This window comes from Podarcis liolepis (genome assembly GCF_965112155.1).
Source record: "Podarcis liolepis genome assembly, chromosome: 6".
Lineage (NCBI taxonomy): Eukaryota > Metazoa > Chordata > Lepidosauria > Squamata > Lacertidae > Podarcis > Podarcis liolepis.
In genome coordinates, this window is record NC_139559.1 from 84,122,252 (window position 1) to 84,136,010 (window position 13,759).

Below are 13,759 nucleotides of genomic sequence, written 5' to 3' on the forward strand. Positions count from 1 at the left end.
GTTTATATTGCTCATCAGAGAGGAGCAAGCTACATGGGAGGCCTGCATTATGGAGATGACAAATGCCATGTGAAATTACCAGGATCATGCTGGTGAAATTCCGCCCCGTATTTCCAGGTGATCTCTCTGCGTTCCTTGAGCGATCTAGAAACATTGACAAGGTCTTCGGGCAAGAGGAAGACTGTAACAGACTGCTTAGGCAAAATTCTAATAATCAAGGATGCCGTTATTATAACGACCCTGCAATGTTCATTATAAGGCTATTCGAACAGCCAGAATTTGACATCCACAGAATCAGATTTACATGGTATATTGCACCATTGACAATTGCCGGCAGCATGCCGGGCGAACTTTAACCTGCTAGGCCAACAATTCCTCCAGGCGGGAGTGTTTAATTTTTCATGAACACATTGCTTTAATAAAGTGCTTGGCATTAGTTATAGCTCCTGAATGAAAATGAGCACAGCTCTGCAACATTAAATTTTAAAATCACCATCTAAGCCATTAATTTTGGCCAGCTTCTGTTTTGTATATAGAGTGTTCGCAAGCACTACCAAGTGAAGGCATATTTCACTGGGCAGGAGACTCAGAAGCTGTACCAATAAAATTGTTTCACAGCCTCCATGGAGAACAAGTGGCATGTTTTATGCATCAACTGAAAACAAACGTCAAAAACAAAGCGGACATAAACCATCTACCTGGTGTCAATTGCATCATCCTTGATCCCATGTTAAACAGTCCTTCTGGACTTATAGCACTCATCACATATGGCTCTACAACCCTGGTTAAGAAATGAAAAGAGGTGTGTTGTCCTAAAACTTCTTTGATTTTGAGATCTCCCCTTGCTTGTTTCTTTGAAATGTAGCATTTGAACAGACTCAGAAAAAATAGTAAATCCTTATCAAGGTAGGATCTTCCGTGCCCCCGCATTTTGAAGATTTGGATTCATACGTACAGAAAGCAAAGTTTACCTTCATTCAAGATGATGTGGACTTTTGACCTTCCTCTGACCCTTTCACAGGGCAACTGGAGCCTGAAGATGTTCTGGCACTGCCCTCCCAAACTGCACTAAGGAAGTACACATGCTTGAAATGTCTGTACATGTATTAGAAATGTAAGGATGTCATCACACTGCAGTTTGCTTGTCAACATACAGGTGGTGGTGTGAACTACAACATGGCAGCAAACTGGGCTCTCAAGAGTTCCTGGGCTATTACAGCTGTGCCAGAGGGTCAGCAGGTGGATGGGCTAGTGCAAACTTGGCCCTCCAGCTGTTTTGGGACTACAATTCCCATCATCCCTAACCACTGGCCTGTTAACTAGGGGCGATGGAAGTTGTAGTCCCCAAACAGCTGGAGGGCCAAGTTTAGCCATCACTGGGCTAGTGGGTCAGGCAAGTAAGTAGACAGCAGCCCAAATGAGGTCTAAGGGGAGGGAGTTGGGGCAAGGAGTAAGGGGAAGCAGTGGTTTTTGGTGACGGGTGGTGGTGAGTCAAGTGAGCAGGGGCATAGCCCCTAGTACTACATACATACACACACACACGTGTGTGTGTGTGTGTACACAATGTATACATACATATACGTACACCCTGATCAGTATGGACCTTTATGTCCCCGATTTTATATCCTGCAAGTGAGGTTGTGTTTCATTATATTCTTTAAGGAGCATATAGGGAAGTTCACACCAGCTTTTCTCATTTTAAAGTTGTGTTCTACAACAGCTGGAAACTGTTAGGAATATCCTAGTACAGAAGCTGTGATCTCCTGTACGATAATCACCACTAGCAAAGAGGTAAGGTCAATGCTGAGTCTAACCCCCACAGAGTTCTCCTGTTCTGCTAGTTAACCTATGCTTGATGACTTCACAATTACTTTGCATAACCTATTCTGCATTTTCACATTTTGTAGGTTATTTCTTCTGTTCTGCTTCTGAAGGAGAGGGGCAAGGAATTATACAAAGCACCAATAGTCTAGTGGAAACATCTTTAAGCAACTCCTCTGACTTCAGATATCGTATCAGGCATTGACCACACACAATCAAACACAACTCTGTAACCATACATGTTAGAAATATGCTTTTTTAAAAAAGGTTGAGACTTCTAAACTTCTGTAGAATTGTGGCACACATAAAGCGCTGGATAAGGGCACATTGTACTCCACCAGAGGTACCACAGGTTAAGTTGACTAAAACCAGATCCAGAAATTTCTAGTTCAAAATGAACAGAGATTCAAAAGATAGTAAGGAGTCAAAGACTGGGTTGAGATAGACTCATTGAGCTTGCTGCCTTCTTAAGTGTTCAACCAGTTGTTACAGTGTTACACACTAAGGCTGTATACACAGAATATTTTTATCACACATTCGAAGCAGCTTAATCTGGGATAGCTCAGTCGGTACAGTGGTACCTCGGGTTAAGTACTTAATTCGTTCCGGAGGTCCGTACTTAACCTGAAACTGTTCTTAACCCGAAGCACCACTTTAGCTAATGGGGCCTCCTGCTGCCGCTGCGCCACCGGAGCATGATTTCTGTTCTTATCCTGAAGCAAAGTTCTTAACCTGAAGCACTATTTCTGGGTTAGCGGAGTCTGTAACCTGAAGCGTATGTAACCTGAAGCGTATATAACCCGAGGTACCACTGCAGTTTGTTCAGAGTTGCTGGGTATAATAACTCTGTGAGGGATAAACTACAGTGCTCAGAATTCTTAGAGGGGAAAAAATGCTGGAGGAAGTATAACTGGAGGGGGTTATACTTCCCAGGATAAATTCTCTAATAGATTTTACTTCCTGCCAGTGAAGAGATGGGCACAGACAACCCATAACATGGAACACATTCACCCCTACAGGAGAATAATGTGATCTAAAGACAGCAGAGAACCAGGTTCACCTCTCTGCTGAGCCAGGAAGCTCACTGGGAGACCTTGGGCAAGTCTCAGCCTAACTTACTGTCAGGGAACTGACATCGGAGCCAGAGGCGGAGGGAAGGCTCCCAAGTGATGCTGGAGAGGGACCCAGCAGGGAGAGAGGCAGCTCATTAGCTGGGGAAGGTAATCAGCGCAACACCAGGGATAAAGGGGGGCAGATGGGGGAATCGGTGAGAGGGCTCCAGGACTCCTCGCTGGACACCAGTGGGGAGAGCACGGGTCCTCCGCTACCCACACCCTCCCTGCGCAGAAGACTTCCGCGCAGGGAGAGTAGGAGGAGACTTGGCGTCAAACAGCTTTTATGCTGGAAAAGGTTTAAGAAATGCCCACTGACGGATTCTGCTAGCGACTGAAGCAGCCACGAAGTGAAGGGCTGTCCAGACAGAAAAGGTTTAACAAGGCAACCTAGCCAGGAGTGGCGGCAACTTATGCACGAGCAACCCCTATAGTCATCACACTTACCATACAGGGTCGATGTAAATTTAAAATGGGGGGGGGGGAGGGGAGCCACACACTCATTTTGATCATGTGATTCTTACATTGTATTGCCTTTCTATTTCAAGGTAATCTGTGTTCCAAAAATGTGACAGTGTTACAATCACAATTCTACAAACTTATAAAATCTCCAAATTGTATGGTTCTTTTTTCATAAGTAAAAAAAAAGAAAGAAAAATACAGAGTGTACAAACAACAGTTTTAATTGCACCCCATCATTTAGGTTTAAGAGCAGCTCTCGCTCTTCATAGTGCTGAATAAAAGTGCTGGAAAAGTCAGTGTTATGAGTGATTTCTGAAACCCCATTTTATTTTAAAAACACATTCCATTCCTGATTTAGTTCATCTAGTTCTATTGTGATATTCTTTCAAAAATACTACCATTGCGAATTCTTAACATCACTAAAAAAAGCACTGAAAGGCTGAAAAATTGATACTTGCTCTAACTACAACAAAATAGAAGTCACAGTCTCCGTATATTAGAAATAAATATGAAAAGTATTCAGAAAGTCATTTAGATCTCAGCTGCATCTTAAGAAGGAGATAGTAAGAAAAGCCTTAACAGTTCATTTTGGAAACAATATACAAAGAACCAGTCGGAAAATGGAAATAAAAGCAAAACTAAGGAAGAATATGGAGAATATTTTACTTCTGTCAGACCTCAGACACTCAGCATAAAAACATGGTTCTGGATTTGAAAAACAGAAATACGTAGTTTCTTCATCTCAAAAAATCCACATGAAACTGAATGTTGAAGGATCATTTTGCATGTCCACTGATATGCAGCATTCAGCAACTATATTATAAAATACAGACTCACAGAAATATCAGTATTTTCTTGCCTCTCCTTTGCTCATTCCTGATCAAGCAAACAGGTTCTTTGGTTACTGAAAAGTTTCTATCTCATGCGAATGCTGAAAAACTGGTTTAACCAGCTGTAATTGGAACTTGGGTGACTTTGAACTTCTTATGGCACTGAGACTGGGTTCCTACATTACTCCGGCAGAGTGGGATGCCATTCCTTTGCACATCCCCGTGATATTGAGAAAAGCCCTGGACCCGCGGGAAGAATCTGCACTGCAACCCCTCGCTTACGCCAGCACTGAACTTCGAAAAACGGGTTCCCCCCGCGTGGCTTGCTATGTTTCCCATACTGCCAACGTAATTTAAGAACAAAGTCTAAGGAAGAAATGGTCTACACGTATTGGAATTCAAAGAACTGGTTCTATTATTCTATTTTGCCAACTCAGATTTTAAAAATCCCAGATGCCCTGAATCTCTTGACAATATTCTTGTGTGTGTAGAGTTTTATATACACCTTCATGTGAGGATTATGCACATGCAGTTTTAAATTAGGGAATTTGCAAGGAGGGTGTTTAAAATTCAAATGTATTCGTAATTACTCTTTTTACAGTTTTGGTAAACTATCATCATAACGAAAGAAGCCAGTTTGGATTTATTCATCCCTTTTCCAAAGTCTGAAAGAATATACAGTACATATACAGAATGACAATTTGATTCATCTAAAGCAGCCTTCACTTTGCTCAGTTCCTAGAGTTCTTTAGACTAGAAGATAATACCAATCAAATCAAAAGGTTTTCCACAAGTGAAACGAGAAAGCAAAGAACCAAGAACTATGCTCAGAAGCGAAGTGGTTTAGAACATCTACCTCTATATCTATATATACATACACACACAAGTTCGTAACCTTTCATGAAAATCACCCTATATCCTATTGATGAACAGAAACGTTATTGTAAAAATGTTGCTAGTTTAACAAAATGGAGAAGAAATGGCTTGCTATCAAAATATACATTTGAATTGCAGGCTAGAAGGTTTATGCTATTAAAAAATAGTTTTAAGCAAAATCCCTTGCTTGTAATGACGACTGGCTGCGGGCTTGTCATTGCAACATGATGATCCAACGAGGTCTTATAAAAAGATTGAACAATGACTCCCTTCTTTATCTGTATAATGTTCTTGACAAATGCGGGCAAGGAGAACTCCTTCCTCTCTGTAGACCAGAGCAGTTTTCAAAGTTCTCAATCCAAAGTTTGAGAAAACAAAATGGCAGTCAAGAATTCAGAATCTCAAGTGGGATTTGTGTTTTACCATGTACCTGCAATGTAAAGAAAAATCACCATTATAGAATCTTGTAGCAGCTGCATAAATATGTAAATTTAGGCATGCACTCTCTCTCTTGCAAAAGTGATGTTAACAACCCAAGATGTAAGAAACTAAGGTAAGGAAAATGGTAAAGCAATAAATTGTTTCCCCCCCTCCTTTTGCATTTGTAACTAGCTGTCATCTGTTCCAACTGCCCCCCCCCCATCATCTGAATGACACAGATGTGGTGTGTCAACTACAACTAATTCTCCATCAATAGATTTTTAAAGTAAATCTTTCACTACTCTGATTGACAGACCGAAAATGGACTTCAGCGATAAATCGGAGGAGGGCAAATGACATAAACTGAAATAGTACTTGCAGAGTATTTATTTATTTAATACGTGATTATCAGAAGTTCTTCGGTCAAAGCTCTGAGTGGCTTACAAAATAATACACAATACAACCCAGCAACGACAGATTTAGCAGGCAGTTAAAAATCTAGAGTAAAATGGAAACAAAACTAAAAAGCCTGGGCAATGTTTCTTTTTTAAAAAAATGTTTGCCTGCCACGGAAAGGAAATACAGATGGAATTCAACAAAATTCTATAGAAAGGGAGTTCCATAAACAGGTTGCTACAATGGAAAAGACCTTGTCTCTAGTAACCACCCGGGTTACTTTAGATGATGGGGGACCCTGAGCAATGACAGGACAAGTTCATTCAATAGTCCATCAGGTATCCTGGTCCCAAGCCATTTAAGGTTAAAAGGTGCTATGAAATGGTTTGGTACCTGCGTGTCTTTTCCAAACTGGTGTAATCTACTCCATATGACCGATTCCACTTAATCAAACTGCTGTATCTTTGCTCTAAATGTTTTACATCTCTAGATAAAATGCTAAAAATATTTAGCTTTGCATTTGTTACCTTAAGTTTGGGTGTAAATAATTGGGGGGGGAGAGAGGTAAGAGCTCACTTTGAGCAAGATCTCTAAAAATGGAGGAACTAGTGCAAGGGGAGACATCTGTTAAGCTGTAGAAACTCTTTATGAGCTGCTATTGGCACAGGTTGGAGAGCAGGGTATTAGAGAAGTGATCAGGAATCCCAATCAGTACAGATGTTCTTGTGTATTGCTTATTAATATGTAATTTGCAACAGTGCAGCAAACTGGCCTTATGTGGTGGGTATCTGACTATTGTTTTTAATAGCTTGCCAGTTTCAACAGATGGCTTTTATTTAAAAATATAAATGCATCCCCCTCCCTTCAGAGTGATATTTACCTGTCCAATGTTTCCCAGAAACGCAGGAACACTGGTCTGTCCAAGTGCCGTTTGTGGTAACTGAGCTCTAACAGTGTCACGTCCCATTTCTGGACATTTGGATCTAGACGGACTTCATCGTATTTAAGATGGAAAGCTTTAACTATGAAAGAAAGGAACGAGAAAAAAAGATATCACAATTAAAATAACTCTTAACACCCGAACTCATTTTGGAAGACTGCGATTCAGAAACAGAAGACACAACAAGACCAGTTGCCACAGAAGTGTGTAGGGATATCGCTGTACATGCAGCTAGGCTTCATTTCTGTGATCCAGCTAGGAGCTTATGGTGGCAACTATGGTGCCCTTGTGAACTAGCCCTAATGCCCAACTTCCGTGTCACGAGTTTTTAGAAGAATACTCTGATTTCTGTCCTTATTCTAAGGAGCTGTTCCAATATAATGGCTTGCATTTTTGTTAGGCCCACAATCCAATCAAATAAATGTTAATTGAAACACATTTTAATGAATAAATATCAAATATGAAAAAATAGTATTTCTGAAGCTGGACACACAGTTTCTTGGTTTTTGGATACATATATGTGTGGAAGCTAGACAGCATCTTAAAAAGCAGAGACATCACCTTGCCAACAAAGGTCCGTATAGTTAAAGCCATGGTTTTCCCAGTAGTGATGTATGGAAGTGAGAGCTGGACCATAAAGAAGGCTGATCGCCAAAGAATTGATGCTTCTGAATTATGGTGCTGGAGGAGACTCTTGAGAGTCCCATGGACTGCAAGAAGATCAAACGTATCCATTCTTAAGGAAATCAGCCCTGAGTGCTCACTGGAAGGACAGATTGTGAAGCTGAGGCTCCAATACTTTGGCCACCTCATGAGAAGAGAAGACTCCCTGCAAAAGACCCTGATGTTGGGAAAGATGAAGGGCACAAGGAGAAGGTGATGACAGAGGACAAGATGGTTGGACAGTGTTCTCGAAGCTACAAACATGAGTCTGACCAAACTGCGGGAGGCAGTGGAAGACAGGAGTGCCTGGCGTGCTCTGGTCCATGGGGTCACGAAGAGTCGGACACGACTAAACGACTAAACAACAATGTGTGGAACCAGGCATAATCTTAGAAGCAGCATTCCCTCCTATGTGACGTAAAAGGGAAATGAAACTTTTAAAAGGCTACTGGCTACATGCAGTTTTCATAAGGGCTTGTAATAAAAATGACATAGATTTAGCTGCCCAATTAATTGGAGGCCCCCTTTTAGTCCATTGTAAGTTTTTTTTTTTTTACTGATTAATTCAACTGATTCAAAATCAGTTTACAATTCTTCCTATTTGTTGTTGGTCAATCACAATTTTTTGGATAAAAGCTATGGCTTGAGTCCACACTGCGGTTGCCCATTGAAGTGGGGGCACATTGCCTGATTCCCACTTCTCCTTGCATCCTCTGAAAATCTGCTGGGGGGGAGGGCATTCTGGAATAGTAAGGGGGAGATGAAAGGGGATAAGCAAAAATATTCTCCTCTACTACATGAAAAGTTGGATGGTAACATTTGGAGGTAGCCCATAACTTTGGTGTTTCAGAGTACTTTGACAGAAGTGTGTCCCCCCATCACCAAAAAATGAAAACAAAACAAAACACATCAGCCCTGAAGACTACCAATTTGGAAATATTTTTAAAGTGTATTTAGCTTCCATGTTATATATAGTTTTGTTGTTTTTCCTCAGGCTAAAGGAATTTGCTTCATGAGTATTGCTGTGGGGTATGTGTGCCAGATAAGTTATAGAAATGATATGCTGTTGTCAACGTCTCTGAGGCAGAAGTATAGCAAGGTGAATGGGACAATTATCCTGGATAAGAAGTCAGTGTGCTCATGTTTTGTTTCCAAAGAGGCTGTTTCAGTCATCCAGGTCCACTTTAAAAAAATGGAAGCACTGCATTAAAACATGCCCTCTGAAGATCTCAACAAAGTCTCGATTTCAGATGTCACAACACTACATTAGAGTGGCACTTAAATAGATTACCTCTGTAATATGAGTCGTAACCACATGGCAGAGTTTGTAAAGTGATATCCCCACCATAGCAAATCACCCACGAACTTAATCTTAAAATCACCATATCGAACCATGGAAATCTTTATCTAATTGCTTCTATATTTTACACACAACACACACACAAAATGCATAGGACTTGCAACCAGTATTACAAATTGCCTGAAGGTGGAATTTCTTCCATTAAAACTTTTTTGGTATCAACAAAAAATCCTTTAAGTACATCAACTTTATGTATCTAGGACATCTTCTAGAATTTATAATAAAAATATTATTATCATACTATGTTATACCAACCTTTCCTTTTAAAAGAAGTACACGAAGTATATCAAGGATATATGCATTTACAAAGAAATCTATGAATGTCAAACAGATCCTTTGAGTTAGGAGCAAAATGTATTGAACAAGAATCAATCCACTAAAAGTGACCTTCAAGTTCAATAGACTTGCATTAACATGTGATTGCAAGTAGACCTTTAAAATGACATTCAGATAAAATATTCATATTGGTTAAAATGCCAAAATACGGAACTCTGCACTGAAAATATCTACTTCCATACAGACATCTCTGAAATGAAAGGATAAAAGAAATTATTCTCGACAAAAGCAATTGGTATATGGTCCAAAAATAAACAAATTATTTCACAAGAGGTCAAGCGCTGTAGCCTGGAAAACATAGGATAAAGAGAGTACTATTTTAAGCTTTGTCCAAGTGACACTTTATAGGATTTCAGCCAGCATAAAGTGTTATTGTGAGATACTGAGAAATAGTCTGATGTGCTCTATCTAGATGGGAGTCTAATCCCGGATTTGCATGATACATTTAGACTTTTTCTTGGATTTTACAGCAATCAGCTTTCAATTTATTTATTTATCCGAACTTTCAATCTACAGCAAACAATTCTAAATCTCTGTTAATCTTCCTTGTGGAAGAAAGCCAGTTTCCTCGTGGAAGAACTTTGAGCTTCTCTGCATGTATGAAAGTCAGGAGCGATGAGCTTCATTTAAATCCTAATGCTTCCCAGAGTACCATTTTGTCCCAGCAATTTTGATTTTCGCAACAACTTGAGTGTATATGATGGAAGTTCGGCAGAACTGGATTGTTGCATTGTTTTTCAATGATGCAAGTGTGCTGGCTAAGGGGCATAGTTCTAATCTAAAATAACAGATGGGAAACTGCAATACTAAGAAGTTCAGCTGCAAGTGATTAATGGAATATATGCCTGACTATTTTATGTCAGGAGGTTTTAGTAGGCAGGGTTGCAAACATTTCTCCCTGGCAACATCCCTCCTCCCTGGCAATATAGATGAAAATGGTTCCTTGAATGCTCATGTGTAGGTTCAGATTTTTCAGTTTGTGTATGTGCACACTGTTGCAGGCAATATGAACAGTTTTGAAGATTAAAGAGAGATTTAAGCTGTTCTGTGGGAGAAGCAGTTGTTTGTATTGAGTTACAGATGAGAAAAGAAGCTCAAAAGTCTACCATTCCCATGCAGAGCTAAGGAGCAGAAATCTGGAGCAGTTTGCAGAAGAGGAGGCATATCTGCTAACATGATACTGAGACACTTCTCAACCGTAAAGTCCATCAAAACAATAAATAATAATAATAATAATAAATTTTATTTATATCCCGCCCTCCCCAGCCGAAGCCGGGCTCAGGGCGGCTAACAACAATCAAATAATCAAACAGTCAAATAGTCACACAATCTAAAAATATTTCATTATTAAAAGTAATTAAAATCAAATTGATGGCATCCAATTAAGCAAAATTCTGTGCAGGTTGCCAGAGGAGGGAGTCAGGCTGCGCCCTGACCAAAGGCCTGGCGGAACAACTCTGTCTTGCAGGCCCTGCGGAAAGATGCCAGGTCCCGCAGGGCCCTAGTCTCTTGTGACAGAGCATTCCACCAGATAAAAATATTAGAAGTCCACAGCCCAAGGTAATTCAAATCAATATGTAAATTTCAGCTCCCATCCCATCCTGTAGCTGCCTTCAGACCCCATTGTCTCCTCTGACTTGCAAAGTCAGAATGCCATAGTGACACTAGAAGCAACAAATGGGAGAACTCTCTTGTCAAGATCTATGCATCACTTTATTAAGCCCTTCCTTGCCTCAATTCCTCCTCGGTACTTTCCCAAAAGCCCTTCTCAACAACTTTGGCTCATCCTCCCCCAAGAAGCTCAACAATTCTGGTCAATCTAATGGGTAGATCACTGCCAGTTTTTTTATAGAGGGAGGAGATCACAGTCTCTTGGAAGTTGGATGTGCCTGGCCTATACTATTCCTTCTTCCCTCGTCTCTAGGGTCCCTGCCATGTTGCTTCTCTACACTCTGGTCCTCTTTCTAGATTTTAGCTTGACCTTATGTGAATCCCAGCAAAAATGACAATTCATCATTCCCTCAGAGAAGCTTGACAGCAAACTGGTTCCCTCAGCAAATGATGCTCTGTGCTACCAAACCAGCCTTGCTGATCGGTGTCAGGTGAGTTAACGCCTCCATCAAAATAATACAATGTTGGTAATTCATAATTAAAACACGTGGCAGAGAATTAGCTGGCTGAAAATGAAGGCTTACTTTTTGCAAAAATATCAACAGGTGATCCATCAGGTAGCAACCATGGCCAGCCTTTGAACTGCCAAGCAGGACCTTGTACAAACACAGCCACAACACGATCCCTAAAAAGAGAAAGATGAGAACAATGAATACCAGAGTGTTCAGCTTTAAAATGTCTTTTACTTCCTGCAGTGTTCCAAAAGCTAAGAATTTATTCACATAAAGTTTTCTCCACTGCATAAGAACTTTGAACTGTTCACGTCTTGTGGATATCTGATCCCGGTCTTATTAAATGTATTTAGACATTGAACAATGCCTGGAAATCTTCAACAACAAAGCTAACCAGGAACATGGACTGCACATGTAATCTCTCTCTCTCTCTCTCTCTCTCTCTCTCTCTCTCTCTCTCTCTTAGTTGGAAAGAGTTTATTGTTGTTCCTTAAGATGGGAAATAGTTCCAGTGGAGAATTATTTGAATTTATTTATGCATTTTCACAGACTTAATATACACATATTACAGTTTCTTTTGTTAATCTCATATCAAAAGACTTCCACCCTCCCATGGTTCCTTATTTATTCATTTTTTTGCTGCATATCCTTTTAATACAGTGGTACCTCGGTTGACGAACATAATCTGTTCTGGAAGACCATTTGACTTCCGAAACTTTCGACAACAGAGGCGCAAAGGGCAGTTAGCAAAGTCAATGGAGAAAAAAGGAATAAAATGCAGCAGAAGCCGTTCAACTTCCGAGGCGCGTTTGAAAATGGAAGCAATTACTTCTGGGTTTTCTGCTTTCAGCTTCCGAAACACTCAAAAACCGAGGTACCACTGTACCACCCAAATCATTCTAGACTTTTATCATACTGTTTTTAACTGCTGCTCATATTTCTAACCCTACTTGGAAATTTATTTGCTTGTTGTATCTCTTTAAATACTCGCCAAAAAGCTCCCACTCTTCCTGTATCATGTAATCTTAATCCATACTGAGCCATGACCTGGACAGGTCACCATGAGCACAGAAAAAGGAGAATTTGGAAGCAGGGAGAAAAAGGTCATGAGAATCTCTCTTTTGCATTCCCCCAAGAGAGTTGACAGTTTTGTTTGCAGTTTGGGAAAAAGAAACATACTTTCTGCTAATCACATTAGAAGTGACCCACTGCCATAATGCTCTTTTCATGGAAAAAACAATGGCCATTGTGGATTTTGTAGACCCAGACAACTATGGAACGTTGCAGTTTAAGAGGACCTATAACTCAGTGCTCTCTTCATGAGTGTCCCAAAGGAACACTCTTAGTAACAAATTATCATCATCATCATCATCATCATTACCCCACCCATCAAACACTAAAAACTTCCTAAACGGGGTTGCCTTCAGATGCCTTCTAAAAGTCAGATACTTGTTTATTTCCTTGACATCTGATGGAAGGGCATTACACAGGGCGAGTGCCACTACTGAAAAGACCCTCTGCTTGGTTCCCTGTAACCTCCCTTCTTGCAGGGAGGGAACCGGCAGAAGGCCCTCGGAACTGGATTTCAGTTTCCGGGCTGAACGATGGGGGTGGAGACGCTCCTTCAGGTATATTGGACCAAGGGCGTTTAGGGCTTTTAAAGTCAGCACTAACACTATGAATTGTGCTCGGAAATGTGCTGGGATTGTGCCCATTTGACACAGCCATGTTAGCAATCAAATATTCAGTGAGAAGGTATGATGCCAGAATGGCTATTTCCAGAAATGAAAGTAAGTGGACAGTACTTGGCTTCAAGGGGGCTGTATCCTAGCTCTATTGTCAAGCAGTAGGGAAACAGCAACAGCAGCAAAATTTCACTCTCCCTTACCAATCTTGAGGCATAAGTTTTAGAGGCTGATCAACCACACGATACGGTACTGTAACACTGACTGTAGTTCCACCAGGCTGCATCTGGTCTTTCCTTCTCTGTATTAAAGTTTCATTTTCTCGCTGGCAACCTTGCTTTTTCTTTTCATCAGATGGCACAAACCTTAAATATAAACACGACGAGAAAATAAACAAACTGGGACTAATTGATTTGGTGCAGTCAAGGTACAGCAGACATTACACAGTCAAGAGATTAATCAGAAATTGGACAGAATCACGGGGAATCACTGAACAATACAAGCTAACAGAGCCTCTAAATTGATCAAAATAATTTCAGAAAATCTCTAGGCTACTCCAAAAAATAGAGACATGCATGCTATTTAAATGGATATTTTACACCACAAATGGTGTCACTAGAAATAAATTCCAGATGGATAGGTGTGTTAAGTCTACGCCTGAAAAGTAACAAAAAGTCCTATGGCACCTTATATACCAACAAATTTATCGCAGCATAAGCTTTTGTGAGCCAGATC

The 13,759-nt window shown here is 40.5% G+C and overlaps 1 protein-coding gene across 1 annotated transcript in view; it reads right to left on the bottom strand.

Moving 5' to 3' along the window:
* Positions 1-4,034: 4,034 nt before the first annotated feature.
* Positions 4,035-13,759, bottom strand: part of CDC73 (cell division cycle 73) — a 106,162-nt gene continuing 96,437 nt past the window's right edge. The window contains exons 14-17 of the mRNA XM_083506811.1: positions 13,228-13,389; positions 11,412-11,512; positions 6,798-6,939; positions 4,035-5,531 (exon numbers count right to left, since the gene is read on the bottom strand). Of these exons, the coding sequence (XP_083362937.1) occupies positions 5,495-5,531; positions 6,798-6,939; positions 11,412-11,512; positions 13,228-13,389 (442 nt within the window). The 3' untranslated portion in view covers positions 4,035-5,494. The remainder of the gene's footprint in view (positions 5,532-6,797; positions 6,940-11,411; positions 11,513-13,227; positions 13,390-13,759) is intronic.